General features: G+C 35.3%; 2 protein-coding genes across 2 annotated transcripts in view; both read left to right on the forward strand.

Moving 5' to 3' along the window:
- Positions 1-7870, forward strand: part of LOC110101721 (TBC1 domain family member 15) — a 34972-nt gene extending 27102 nt beyond the window's left edge. Inside the window, exons 14-15 of the mRNA XM_020829744.2 lie at positions 6672-6772; positions 7417-7870. Of these exons, the coding sequence (XP_020685403.1) occupies positions 6672-6772; positions 7417-7741 (426 nt within the window). The 3' untranslated portion in view covers positions 7742-7870. The remainder of the gene's footprint in view (positions 1-6671; positions 6773-7416) is intronic.
- An 899-nt stretch (positions 7871-8769) lies between these two features.
- LOC110101749 (ubiquitin-like-conjugating enzyme ATG10) lies at positions 8770-13676 on the forward strand (the record flags this gene model as incomplete). The annotated part of the gene is given in 7 exon segments (XM_028696565.1): positions 8770-8982; positions 11050-11219; positions 11312-11359; positions 11457-11516; positions 12506-12605; positions 12688-12785; positions 13463-13676. Coding segments are annotated over 6 exon segments (676 nt in total), but the record flags the coding sequence as incomplete, so codon positions are not given.
- Between the last annotated feature and the right edge of the window lie 1147 nt (positions 13677-14823).

Below are 14823 nucleotides of genomic sequence, written 5' to 3' on the forward strand. Positions count from 1 at the left end.
AGAGAGAGAGGCGAGAGGCTTCTTTGATGTTGCTACAGCAAAAAGAATCCAGCCGAAACTGCTGGACAGCAGTTTGATCTTCCAAATAGTAGTTATGAGGCTTACGATGGCTGGGTTTGCATGGGCAACGGCTGAATTATCTTGGCTGCAGTTTTAGGAAGGAGGATCAGATTTAACAACGACTGAATTAATTATTGGCTGAGAAACGTGGGGGAGAAAGAGGGGGGAGCGGCTGCTTTGGAGAGGAGTAACTGATGGGGTTTGTTTCCAAACAATAGCTTCAGGTTTTCTTATTCAAAACCTGAGAGATATTTAATCAGGTAATAAATATAGGAAGGGAGACACGGGTGGGAATTTAATTCTTAATTCCTGAAATAGGCATGAGGAGATTTGAGATGATTTGAGTTTATTGCCTAAATGCTAGATTCTGTATTTAGGAAATAAATCCCAATTTAAATCCTCTTGAATTTAAAATTCAAAAGTGGATCTACATCAAATACTTTCCTAAAATAGATTAACTAAATTAGGAAATAATTTGAATTCAAATTTGGATGAATTTGAATTTCAAATTAATCCCAATTAATTCCAATTCAAATTCAGAAATAAATTAAAGGGGACTAAGGGAAATGGGCCCGGCGGATGGGGTCTTGGCCGGCGGCCAATTGGGGACGGATGGAGGTGGCCGAGGCTATGGGGAATTTTTAGTAGAGCTTGGTGTATGGAGGAGGTTGGGGGAAATTTGGTGGAGTTGGATGTGACGAAGACGAATGATGGAAGGTGGCGAGGGAAGACGAAAATACAACGAGAAAACCACGAACCCGGCCGTCTCCAAGGTTGGTGGGTGATACGATTTCTCTCTCCCAGGGATCTCAAATCACGAGCCCGGACCCATGCTGCGGCTGGTGAAGACTTCGATTCCTCTCATAGGAATCTCACTAATGCTCTCTCACAAGAAGAACAAAAGTGTGGAAAACAATTTTTCATATCAATCAACCCCCCATTACAATAGCTTAAGGCCCTTATTTATAGGCCATAACATGAGAAAATAGAAAATTACAAAAATGCCCCTTGGGCTACAACACTCAAATAAATTAACCTAGGGGTAAAATAGAAAATAACATAAAATAGAAACTAAAAGACAAAAAATAATTCATAAATGACAACTTAAATTAGAGCCGTCGATTTACGACGCCTCCTGTGATAGATGCGCCAGATCTTCGTGCCGATGTCCGCATCAGATGGTCACTGCAATCTTGCCGGCTAGGACTTTATCAAATGTTTTTCTTATTTTCCCTACCACACGGACATTCATTATGGATCCTCATCAAGCAATTCTTGTGTCTTGTTTTCGTGTAAATCAAATTATTTAAGATTCAAATAAAGGTTGAAATGCACACATTTTCTTCCCTTACTAATTACTATAATGTCTTGCATAATAGAACATCTCAAAGGACGTAATAGTGGACCTAATGGCCTTATCCAGCACTTAGGAACCAAGTCATTTCTGGTAAAAGAAGGCAAACTAATTGCCTTAACACAATGACTGCATGAGGCATGATGTGCAGTCGTACAGAATGTTATATGATTGACATATGATTTCCATCCACATTCTCATTGGTTCTTATACAGAAAACCATGCCAACTATGATACATGAACACGACATGATGCGGACACAGCGATGCGAACACTATACAACACTGATACGAGACATGTCAATTATTGAAAATATAGATCACAAATACGGGTTGGACATGTATTATAATTTTAATATCTTAAAATAGTATATAGAAATTGAATAAGCAGAGTATTGAGAATAATTGTGAAATAATAAGTCATTTAATTAGGATTTATGATTAAAATGATTAATATTAGAGCGTCGAAAGTTAGATGTCGTTGTCGTGTGTCAAACGTCGAGAGGGGAGATGAAAATGAGAATGTTAACATCGAGAGGGGAGATGAAAATGAGAATGTTCGGGGAATGAGGCATTTAGTGCGGGATATTGATTTGGGATTGTGGAGGGAAAATAAAAAAATTTAGTTTATATTTTTTAATGAATAAAAAATTGAAATACAAGAAATTATATTCATTTTTTCACTAAATATTTAAGACATGTGTGTCAGATAACCATGTCCAATTTGTGTTTAATATTTTTTTTAACCAGACACATCTTCGATGTATCAGACACACGTCGAAGGCGTGTTGAATGTGTGTCATTTTCAATATGTGTGAGAAATTGCTTACCTCTTTGAGGATAAATGTCGGTGCATTATATCATGCCAATGATATAAACTAGTGGTGTAAAAGAGGATAGAATGAACATTAATAATTAAATATTATATATTGTAGGCTTCGATACCTCCATTAATCAACTTCCTCTAGTTGAGATTTTCAAAGGCACGTTGAGAGGCATAAAATGTTACTAAACAATTATGAGTTTTTGTATGACATTGAATAGATGATAAATTGATAGAAAAATGTGAGACATAAATATCTAAAAGAGGGGTTTAAAGGGATTTACAAAGCCATTTCTAGCAATAGAGAGGGGGAACCATCAACAAAAATGACATGTGGTAGATAATAATTGTGAATAGGTGAAAATAGGCGGTGATTATGTATCATATGAGAAGAGAAAAATGAATTTAAAACTCAAAACATGTAAATAGAATTAATTGCTATAGATACAAAGGAAGAGACAACATGAGAATAAGAGTTTGATGTTTGTGATTGTTAAAATAGTCAATCATATGCTTCATGAGAAATGGAAATTGATCCATACAAGGAGGGCTCAAGAGTGTTAGGTAGGGGTGCAAATGATTCGTGTTGAGCTCGAGTCATGCTTAACTCGAGCTCGGCTTGTTGGCCAGATCGCGAGCTTGACTCAAGCTCAAATGGCCTGCTTGAGCTCAGCTTGTGGCTATGGATGCGAGCTCACGAGCAACCCTCGAGGTATAAGACTCTCTTCCCGCTCTGATCTCGCTTCTGCTTCTGCGGTTCCACGCGACCGCGCCCGGTAGCCTGAGCTTCTGTGCCCGCGCTATCACTCCCGTGCTTCCTCCTTCTGCAATCCAGACACTAAACGAGTAATCGAGTCGAGCTTCATCTCGATCGAACTCGAGCTCGATAATCCAACGAGCTCCAAAATCTGCTCGAGTTCGAAACTCGATAAGTTCGACACTTGATAAGCTCGACTCATGAGCTCATTAACGAGTCAAATTTGAGCAAGCTCGCGAGTCGGCTTGAATCGTTTGCACCCCTAGTGTTAGGCGACATTAGATTGAATATGAAATCATGTTGAACAGTGGTGAGATAACTAAATTTCTCCCAATATCATTTAGGAGGATGATTGGCATGCCTGCAATTAGAACAATGGTAGGAAATATTTCAAACCACAACTATGTTCATTGTTAGTCTATCCACTCTGACCATGTTTTCCCCTCCACCTCTAGAGGCAATTACCAAATATGATTTATTGGGAGCTTAAGATTAGGGATGTTGAGCTCCATGATGTGAAGAATCTAGGAGAGGGTAATCTTATGCTCCATAGATTTGACCATTAACTAATATTTCACACCTTGCACGGAAGAATGCAAACAAATTTAAATATGGAAACCATAAACACTTTGTTTTGCTAATGCCAAACAATTGGGTCAGTTGTGAAAGGGGGCGTTATTGAGCTAACTTGTCCGTTTGTTATACAAAGTATTATATTATTATTGGATATGCAGCTTGAGAGAGAAGAACTCGGGCTAGATACTGCAGACTTGAAAAATATTAATCTCCTAAAAGTGAAACAAAGAAATCATCTCCTAAAAGTGAAACAAAGAAATTATCAAATCTTAATTGAATTTTAAAATATGATAGTGGATGCAATTGAGTATTTTAGATTATTAAGTATCCAAATAATGATGACACAAGCGAATGGTTGCCATCTATAAAACTTGATGTGATTGCTATATAGACCAGGAGGGAGTTTGTTACAAGAAAACAACAGGTTCTTAACCTTATGATGTGGTTGAAACTATTATTTTTTTTTTAAAAGAAGTCGAGGCGGAATGCGTAACACCTTGAGGATAGATACAAAAAATCAAAGAGTAACTCGAATTCATTGAGATGGAAAATTAGGTCGTAGCTTCTCATGAAAGCACAGTAATGGAAGTCATAGTGATGGGGAAATCAGAGCTTGGAAACTATCAGAGATGTGGCCATCGATTTATGACCACGATTGAGTCGATGTACTTCTGAGTCGTATTATGTAATTTCTTTATTATTTTATGTTGTATTTGTTTTATTAGTATTTTCGCATTTACCCCTTAAGGGAGGTTGTATGTAAGCCCAGAGGGCATTGTCGTCTTTTATTTTCTTGAGTCTTTTGTACGAGGCTATATATATAGCCCTATTGTTCTCTTTTGATGTTAATGATTAAATGATAATTTTTTTTTCCATTGCTTGAGCTCTTGTGAGATCTTGAGAGTGCTTGGAAGATAAATTCCTAGATGGGGGAAATCGGATCACCCACAAATCTTGGAGAAAGTCGGGATTTTGGTTCTTCTTCTCTAACTCTTTTCCCCTTTTTCCCTTCGTATCATAATCGCCGACCACCTAAGCCCATCCTCCCACCGAGCCCCTTGACCCGTCGCCCCCCCCGCACACACACACACACCACTCCAAGCCGCCGGTTCAACCTCCACTCCCCACAAGTCGCCGGCCACACCCCTTGCCCCTTTCCTAAAATATATTATTTTGATTTGGAAAGTATTTGATTTCAAAATTCAAAAGAAGTTGAAAAATCAAAACTTTCCTAATTAAAACTGCTTAAGTTTGGAAAGCCCCATTAATTAATTAATTAACTCAACTTCCCACATACATTGCATTTAGACACCTCCCCCTCCCCTCTCTCTTGGCCGAAATTCCCAAGGCCCCACTTCTTTTATTTTTTTTCCAAAATTAAGTCTCTTTCTTTGGAATTAAATCCCCCACATCCTGCCCTATCCTACCCGCCCCCTCCCTTGCCCCTTATTCTATTTAAATTATTTCCAAACCTAGAGATTTTGATTTGGAAATTAATTTCCAGCTTTTCCCTCTAAGAACCTCTCCAAAACTTTAAACCTATTTCCCCAAAATCTGAACCCAATATTCCCGAAGCCCTTTCCCCTTGGCCGGCCACCTTCCCTTACCTTCTCCTACTTGGTTTCTTGGAATAGACCCTTTCTCTCAGGGAAATTCAGTAAGGACAGAAAAAGGAACACCTCCTACAACACTTCAACGCAACAAGGTCGATGCATGGACGATCCCGATCTTGATTTCGGAATTGCCTATTGACGGAGCAAGGTTTCGTTCACATCCTCCACTCCACTTTCTTCGACATCAATCCGGAAATCGACAACACTGTTGAGGAATACGTGGAGCGCATTCTAGATACTCTCACCGAAGCCATAGAGGAGCAACTTGGTGCCGTTCAATGGTGGATTATATCAAAACCGTGACAAAGGTCTTCCAATCTTCCTACTCTTGTATTTTCGTAGTTTAACTCTCTCTTGTGGTTTGATTTGATTCATGAAGGTCTTATTCCCCAATCTCTGCCAAGCTTAGTAATCGTAGGAAGTGAGTTAGCTTTCTATGTTCCTAATCTCATTATTAACGAAGGGATTTTGTTGAAAGTTACTTAATTTGCATGCTATTGAAATTCTAAGAAATTTTGATAATCCAAGCGTTTGGCATGTGACTTGGCCTAAGTGGGGTCACCCCTCTCATGTTTTTCTTTTATTGTTTTGATTGCTAGAAGTTTTAATCTTAATTGTTTCATTCAAGAAATCGTGCAAGTTCTTTTGCATTCAACTAAGAGCATTGTAGTCCTGCATCACATAGGAGTGTGACAAGATGTACCAGCATGATCAGGGTAGTGACATGCGAGGATAGTCACATGTGGCATATGTTGTGCGAGTGTGATTGTGTTTGCATGAAGAGAAATGCCAGGGAAGAGAGGGGTTGGTGGTGAAGAGCGAATGGCGGTTAGGGCTTAGCTATACTTTGATAACATTTTGAGAGGAAATATTTTAGTATATATTCTATTGACCGAATCCCATGTAGTGGGAATATGGGATAGGGGCTTGATGTTGTTGTTATTATATTCTATTGACTAAGAATGAATACCTATAAATAGACAAATAAGTGGAATACAATAAGAAAATAAATAATTAGAAGAATATTTATATTTATGCAGATATAAAAGAGAGAGCCCTAATAATATTTTCTTCAAATATGATCTTTCACCAATTTTACTCTATTAATATGCTAACAATCCCTTTTTTTGAATAATTAAAGCCTGTTTCATTAATATATATTTAGCCTTATGATGCTGAATTTATCATATGAAGTTACCTGAATTGTTTATCCCTTTGAATGAAAGAGGTGCGTGATCCTTTTATGTCTGTTTATTGCTGTAGTCGGTGTTGGTGATAAGCAGTTTTTTGTTTAAGACTTCGTTTGGGACGATTTTTTTATTAATTCTTAAAACAATTTTTTAGTACAAAAAATTTATTTTTTTAATAGAAAATTGCTTTAAGAAGCAGTAAAAAAGCTGTCCCAAATGAAGCGTAAGGTTAATACAATGCTGAAGTGCTGAGGCTTCTTTTTATTTTATCTTTCATTCAAATTTCTCCTCCTTTTCAGTTGGTGGAGCTTCTTGATCGCCCATTGCATGATTACTTTGTTCAAGCAGATTGCTCAAATTACTACTACTGTTTTCGTTGGATTCTCATTCAATTTAAACGGTAAGCATCATATTAGCTCAATTATTAGTGTGATTAACTTCCTTCTAAGTTTTGGCACTGTTCAGCTGCTTTGCCAGTTTCATATATATATACACACTCACACCAGTGACTTAGCATTGTTCGATGTCCGGGGGCATCAAGGGTATGCGCCCCCTCTGGCTTGGGCCTACCCTACCAAGTTGTCCGAACGACGCCATACACATATTTGACGTTCGATTGGAGAAAGCCGTAGGTGTCTCTCCTTCTATCTTAACCCCCCCCTATTTCATGACCTGGGATCAAAACATTAAAAAAAAAAACATCACATTCTCAATCATAAGAAAGACCACCAAAATCATTTTCAGCCTACCATCAACATTTTGCAGGCTCACAACTAATACAATCTTGAATGGAACTTAAGATAGTAAATCTCGATTTTATTATGATACCTCCCACTGAAAAAAAAAAAAACAAAAAAGTTACAGCTTCTTAAAGCAGCTTTTTAGTACAAAAAATAAAACTTTTGTATTAGAAATCTGCTTTAACAAGCAGTAAGAAAGCCGTTCCAAACGAAGCCCAAATGTTCCAAGTTTTCATCCATTATAAAACTGTTAATATCAATTCCCATTTACTCAATCCAGATCATGTGGTTCTCCTCTTTTCAGGGAATTTGAGTACCAAAAGTTACTGTGCCTGTGGGAGGTATTATGGACCCACTACATTTCAGAACATTTCCACTTATACATCTGCGTCGCCATCCTGAAAAAATACCGCAGGCAAATCTACACAGAGCGCATGGACTTCGATACGCTTCTGAAGTTCGTTAACGAGCTCAGTGGAAAAATAGATCTTGACGAAATTTTAATGGAAGCAGAAAGCTTATGCAGATATGCTGGAGAGAAGGGAGCTGCCTGTATTCCTCCTGGAACTCCTCCGTCCTTCCCCACAGGCCCTGACCAAGCTTTCTATCCTGAAAATGGCGATTTGTAAGAGAAGGAAGCTGCTTTTGGCCTTTTCTTTCTGAATCAAATAGATTTCTGTGTTCATTTGACCACAATATTTTGTAAATAAAAAGTTTCTGTCACTTCAACTTATCCTATTGTTTTGGTTTTATTTTTATTTTTATTTTTTTGTTGCTGAGTTGTAAATGAGTTGAGTTGAGCTTGACTTATTGCTAACTTGATATTGCGAGGGAAAAATAATTATGATTTACTGAAATTATAAAAAAAATTGGTATAAGAAAGTGATATATAATTTTAATTGTTTTATATTTGAAATTTTACAATTTTAATATATTTTAAAGTATATTTTATATTAATATTTTTTAAACAATCTCACTTGCGAGCTAACTAGTCAAGTTGAGGTTAGCTCAACGAGTTAGCATATTTTAGTATAAAAATTTTGGTTTAAGAAATTTTTGTACTAAAAAGTTGCGTTAGTAAGTGGCAGAAAAGCTATTTGAAACCAGTCAAAGACACTAGCGGGCGAGGGTCGAGTGAAGAAGATGCATGCGAAAGGATTTTTGCTTATTTAGATATGAGAAATCATATTATTTTTTAGTTGATTGTTCAAATTTATTTATTAAATATTTTTAAAATTTCTAGAACAAGAATAATAAAGTCTAAATAATATTTAAATTATGAATAGAAAAGGAGTGAATTCAAGTAGAGATTTTAGAAGTTCTCAGCTTTAATTTATAAGAAGCTTCATTTAAATTAACAAATAATTTATTAAACTAAAGTTCTTTAAAGTTGTAATTTAAAGGATAAATTTAAATTAACATAATACAAAAAAATTAGTTAAATTCAAATTGCTATGATATTTAAGAATGCTAAATAGAAGAAAAATATATAAAATATGTATAAAGAGAGCAATTTCTATAAAAATAATATATAAAATTTAGTTTTTTTTTGTTATGATTTAAAGTGTATAGTAAAATATAAATAAATATAGAAATTTAAATGTTAGGATATATAAATAATTAAAAATTTTGTTGCATTTTGGTAAATCTCCCAAAACCTAAGTGAGACCGCTTTCTCTTTATAGTCTTTACCTTCTCCGGGTTGGCTGTCTTGGTCTCCGCTCGTCTTTACCGCCCGGCGCCCGCCCATCTCCTCTTCGCCTCTCCAATCTCTCCTCTTCCGCAGCCATTGCAAGCTTCTCCGGTAGATCCTCTCTGTTCGACGTTGTCGCCGACCTCCATTGCCGTGGTAGCCCCACCGCAGCCACAGGTGAACCATCCTATTCCCAATTGTCGTCAATGCTTCCCCAGTTTATATGTTTAACTCAAATGGTTCTTTGATGTTGTCTTTTGATTGTTTAATTGAGATGAACGTAGAATATGGGAGGATAGTGAGCAGCTGGAGAAACTATTTGATTATATGTTCCGTTGATTTGGGATAAAAATATATTAAGATTTTTTATTTGTTCTATATTCGTCTCCATTAATTGTCTTGATTGTTGTAATTACTTTCATAGTTGATCTTCTTGGTATAAAATCAAATTAGTTCTCTAAAATTGATGTAATTTTTTAAAATCAAATCTAGTAATAAAGTTGTTTAGCCTCATAGTAGTTAGTAAATTTTCCCTTTTTTGACAATGGAAAACATATGTTGATAAATTGCATTGGTGAATTAAGTTCTCCTTCAGAATATGTGATATATAAATAATGGCATTTGTAAAATTGCAGATTTTCATTAATAAAAGAAGAGTTTATAGTAAAGAAGGTGCATTGATATGATATTAAAAAATTCAAAAATATATAATTATTTTTCTTTCTTCTGACATCTCAAAAAGTTGAGAAAACAATCAAACAAGCAACAATCAAAATTTTGTTGATTGAGAGAGAGTGAAATCTGTAGTATATATGAAGCAAAACCAACCTCGTACCAGTCAAATATTCACAACCATATAGGTTTAAACGTCTCCAAAAGGCTATATAACTTTTCCATATTGGTTACAAATTGTCAATGACGTGTACGATTGGTGATCATATGCATGATCTCGTTCGAGTTTTGAATCATTTTAAGTATGGTTAGGTTATTAATATAGGAAAATTTCGAGAGTTTGTTCATATGTGGGATTCATAGATCACATACAAAATCTATACCTAAGAGGTGGATTGTAGATATGATTGTAAATCATATGTAAGATTAATCAATTTCTAGGTAATGGTTTTAAACTGCATAATTATATAAATATTTTATATTAGCCAATATAAATTTCAAGCACCTGGATAATGCATTCCAGATCAGGTAGAATTTATATGAAGATGTTTGCTAGTTGATGACCAGTGCCAATGAATTCAATATCTCATTACCTTAAGATAGGTTTTTTTGAATAAAGTGATGAAGGATCTCAATGTGTTTGGTCTGTGAATGTTGTATGGGTTTTAGGCCAGGCTAATTGCACTAGGGTTGCATAACTCCATGCGGCGACATATTAAGCATCAGCGGTAGACAAAGCAATCAATTTTTGTTGAAGTAGATTTCTCCCTTTTAACGGATGCTTTCTTGGGTTTTGTTTGTTTCTATTTTGTGTTTATAACTAAGGTTCTGAGGCTTCAAAAAATGTATCTATGGCTTAATAAATTTTCCTATGCATGTGTAAGATGTCTTTTTTCTTTCAGAATTTTAATATTAATCAAATTTGAGAATTGAAGAACTTTGGTAGAGACCCATCTCCAGGTAACATTGTGAGAGATTTTTTTTAGGTTACTTCTTTACCGTATTTTTCATTTTTTTCTGATCTTTCTTCTTCTTTTTCTATGCTATTTTCGCTTGAAGGTGAGATCATGTTTTACTGTATTTGCTATAATCTATATTTCTTTTGATTTTGTAATGTTTCTAACATGTATATTACTTTTGTATCATTAATTATTCTCGTTAATTTCTAGTACCCAAAAAAAAAAGGCATGGATCTTTCTGCTGAATTAGATTCCACCTTTCTTTTTAGGGTTTTGATGGTTAGGAGTTGTTTTTGTCTAAGAGTTTATTTTCTTTGAAATTTTGCTCTATTTGTTGCATTATTTTTTACATTGCACTTTAGGTTTGTATTAAAATTTTTAGATACTAAGACAATCTGCAATATTATGAAACAACCCTGAGGGAAAATATTGTACAATGGCTTACATCTTTGTAGCATGAAGAGTTGAATTTTTGTTTTTGCTGTAATTTGGGATGGCGATTTCTTCAGGAAATACAAGCCATATGACCTGTTATGGCTGTGCTGTCATAATTTCCACGTCTTGCATGAGGAACCTTCTTGACTGAATCTGGCTACGCTTTAATTTTAAGCAGGCGCTGGACTGCAAATGGGTGACCAGAGTATATGTGATGGATCTCTCTCCGCAGATGATTTTTATGTTGCCGCAAAGTCACTTTGTGAACTATGGCAGAGTGCAAATACATCTCTTCCAAATTGGACTTGGATACCTTTTAAAAGGATACCTACTGGTATTTCATGTAATGTCGGTGATATTTTAACCACCTCCGCTGCTTTTAGCCCAATTATCTATCTATGTTTTCTTTGTCTCTCATTATTAATAATTCTTTTTAGCAGGAAGGCTACCTTTCTCTTGAGAATGTATTCCATGTTAAGTCAAGCAAGGTTTGCAACTGACATCATATCTTGATATTCTGATGGAAATAAGTAGCTGGGGTATATAAAAATGTTCGACTTGACCTATAAAAACAATTGTCTTTAGGAACTTGTGAGCAGTCAAGACCTCTTTCAAGAAGAACAGACAGTAGATAGTGCCACTGTGGTATGTTGCTGTCACTGGAACGTTCAACTTTCACATCTGTTAGGTCTACTGTTTTCCTTATAGTACAGCCATAAATGCCTGGAGCAGTGGCTTCAACCTTAAATAGGAAGCCCTATGCTCGGTTCTCCATTCTTGTAAATTATTTTCTATATTGTTCCAATTGTATTAAAAGATTCATGTCATGTTTATTCGACAAATTTTACGCTGGCTGTCGACTACCTAACACAACCCTCCACTTTTCTCATCCTAGACTTGGGACTCTGCAACGATGTGTGTGATAGAAAAGTCTCCCTCAAACTTAAGGAAAAATTCTATAAGATGATAGTGAGACCTGCAATACTTTATGGTGCAGAATATTGACCATTAAAAGAGAAGCATAATACTAAGTTAAGTGTTGTAGAGATGTGGATGCTTAGGTGGATGAGTGGATTTACCCTTAGAAACAGGATACGAAGTAAGCATATACGTGAAAAGGTTGGAGTAGCTCCAGTGGAAGATAAGATTAGAGAGAGTTGCCTTAGATGATTTGGTCACATAAAACGACGGTTTCTGATGACCCGGTTAGGAAAGTATATGTATTAAATTTGACTTATATTAAGAAAGGTAGAGGTAGACCTAAAAAGATTTGATTATAAAATATTAGAAATGATCTTTTTGTATTAGATTTAAACGAGAATTTGACTTTTAAGAGGACACAATGGAGAAAAAGGATTCATGTAGCCGACCCCACGTAGCGGGTCAAAGAATTGTTGTTGTTGTTGTTGTTATTGTTCCAATTGTGTTCCCTTTTCTTATTGTAGCGTCTTATTGATTGATATACATTGATGCTTTAGATGGTGTTTTGTATTCAGATCCAGTTTTCAAATCCACCTAAACAACTGGATTCCTTCACTATTTCTCACTTCAATCACATACCAAACTACTTCGTGCTTGTATCCTGAAGATGTTTCTATAAGCATTCATGCAATACTTAATTTTTTTCCTCCCAGGTTCAGGTTCCCAGCAGTGTGATTCACGCCTATGACTTTCATATCATATACAGCTTTTCTTACAGGAATCCAGTTCTTTATTTCCATGGACACAAATATGGTACATGTTTTTTCAATTGTTTCTTCTAAACTTCAAGTGCTTTATATCAAGTTTGAAAATCCATGCTTTCTAATTTATGTAGATGGACAACCTCTAGCCTTGGACGACATCCAAGAAGACCTGCCTGAATACTCACTGAAACTTATACGGGAATCAAAATGGACATTCATTACATTCGAGGTATTTCAATCTTCTTTCTTCCCTCCATGATTTTTTGGCTTTTACTTTCCAACTAGAAATACTGAACATCAATTAAAAGTAAACGTCTAACATTAAGGCTTCATTTGGGACAGCTTTCTTATTGCTTCTTAAGACAACTTTCTAGTATAAAAGTTTTATTTGTTGTACTAAAAAGCTGCTTTAAGAAGTAGTAATAAAGTCGTCCCAAACGAAGCCTAAGAAGAATCATTTGCATAATTTTTTATTTTAAAGAATCTATCTCCAATATAACCAAAAAGTAATATTTATTCTATAGTTTGGGACTACTTTGGGATTTTTCTGTTATTGGGTTAAATTTCAAAATAGTCACCTGATTATTCATTTATAATCGTTTTAGTCCCAAAGTCTAATGTTGCTCCAATATAGTTCCTTGATCATACAAAATTGATTCCAAATGGTCCCTTCGGGGCTAAATTGGTTAAGTCAAGGGACTAAACTGATCAATTTTATATTACAATTACAACATAAGGGATTATTTTAGATCAATTTAGTATAGTGAAGGGACTAAATTGGAGCAATGTGATACTCTGTGACTAAATTAACCATACACGAATAATTTGGGGACTATTTTGAAAAATTTTCTATTATTTATATTCCTTCATTCCCGCCCTTAGCTATAGCCTCCTGGCACCTTACAGGAGCACCCCTATTTGCATCAACCTTGGTACATGTTGCACCCATGTGGAACAAGTGAGTGGATGAAGTTGCTTATTGGTGGTGCTCTACATGGAAACCCTTATCCTGCTAATTACTTGGTTTCATGGCTGTCAGTAGTTGGCCAGGCAGTTGGACTTAGGGTTCCTTCTAGCTTGACCAGTAGTTGCTTCAATGATGCCTCTTCATCTTCAATAGGTCCCAGTCTGTAGCTGATGTTACTAAATTAGATTTAAACAAGAATTTGATTTTTAACATAACACAATAGAGAAAAATGATTCATGTAGCTGACCCCACGTAGTGGTACAAAGGCTTGATATTGTTGTTGTTGTTGTAGTGAAAAATCTAAGTAAAATTTTGTTCATATTTTTTCAGCTATATATAATTTATTTGACCTTCAGATTTCATATAGTGAATACATGATATTTGAGATTATGCAAATCATGGCCTCAGGTATGTTTGATCAATTGGATAGTTTTGTTGTAGTTCTTTTCCTTAGGAATATTTTATTAGATTTATCATCAGTTTTATGCTATTGATCAAAAAGAGTTGTAAAAAAAATATATCATTAAAGAAGAATGATGATGATGATGATGATACAGTAGTAATACTAATGGTAATGATAGTAAATGTTCATATCAATAGTAAAAAAGTTTTTTTAGGGCAACTATTAAGTTTTCGTTTCGGATAGTTTTTGGGCATTGATTTCAAGAAGTTTTTGTATCAGAAGTTATTGTAGAAAACAGTAAGAAAATTGTGCCAAATGAAACGTAAATCTTTTGACAAGGGCCTCCAACATCTCACATAATGGAACCCCACCCATTAACATAAGCCAAGTTGAAGACAACTCAAAGGACTGTTTTCCTATGTTTTTTTTTTTTCCTATTTATTTTTGACAATCTTATGTAGCATAATAAATAATTTCTTCTACTCTTAGAATCATTTAAAACTAGGTATCCTATAGAATTGCTAACTAGGGGTGTAAACAAGTCGAGTCGAGTTGAGTTTTGGCACAATTGAGCTCTGCTCGTCAGTCTGAAAGCGAGCTCGAACTCGAACTTGAGCTCGATTTATTTCATTCTAAACTAGTTCGAGCCGCTCTTCCACTTTTTCTCGCCCGGTTTTGATTTTCCTACCTGGATTTCCCGTCTAGTTTTGAGCGAGTTTTGAGGAGGCGAAAGGTTTTTATTTTCCCACCCAGCTGGACCTGTCATTTCTACAATAATAAAAATATGAAAGGGCAAACCTGAATGCTCTAATATTTAATATTAAAAGCCCAAAGCTAGCTTATTTAATATTAAATGCTTTAATGTTTATATATATATATATATATATATATATATAT

Source organism: Dendrobium catenatum, unplaced genomic scaffold (genome assembly GCF_001605985.2).
Source record: "Dendrobium catenatum unplaced genomic scaffold, ASM160598v2 fragScaff_scaffold_772, whole genome shotgun sequence".
NCBI lineage: Eukaryota > Viridiplantae > Streptophyta > Magnoliopsida > Asparagales > Orchidaceae > Dendrobium > Dendrobium catenatum.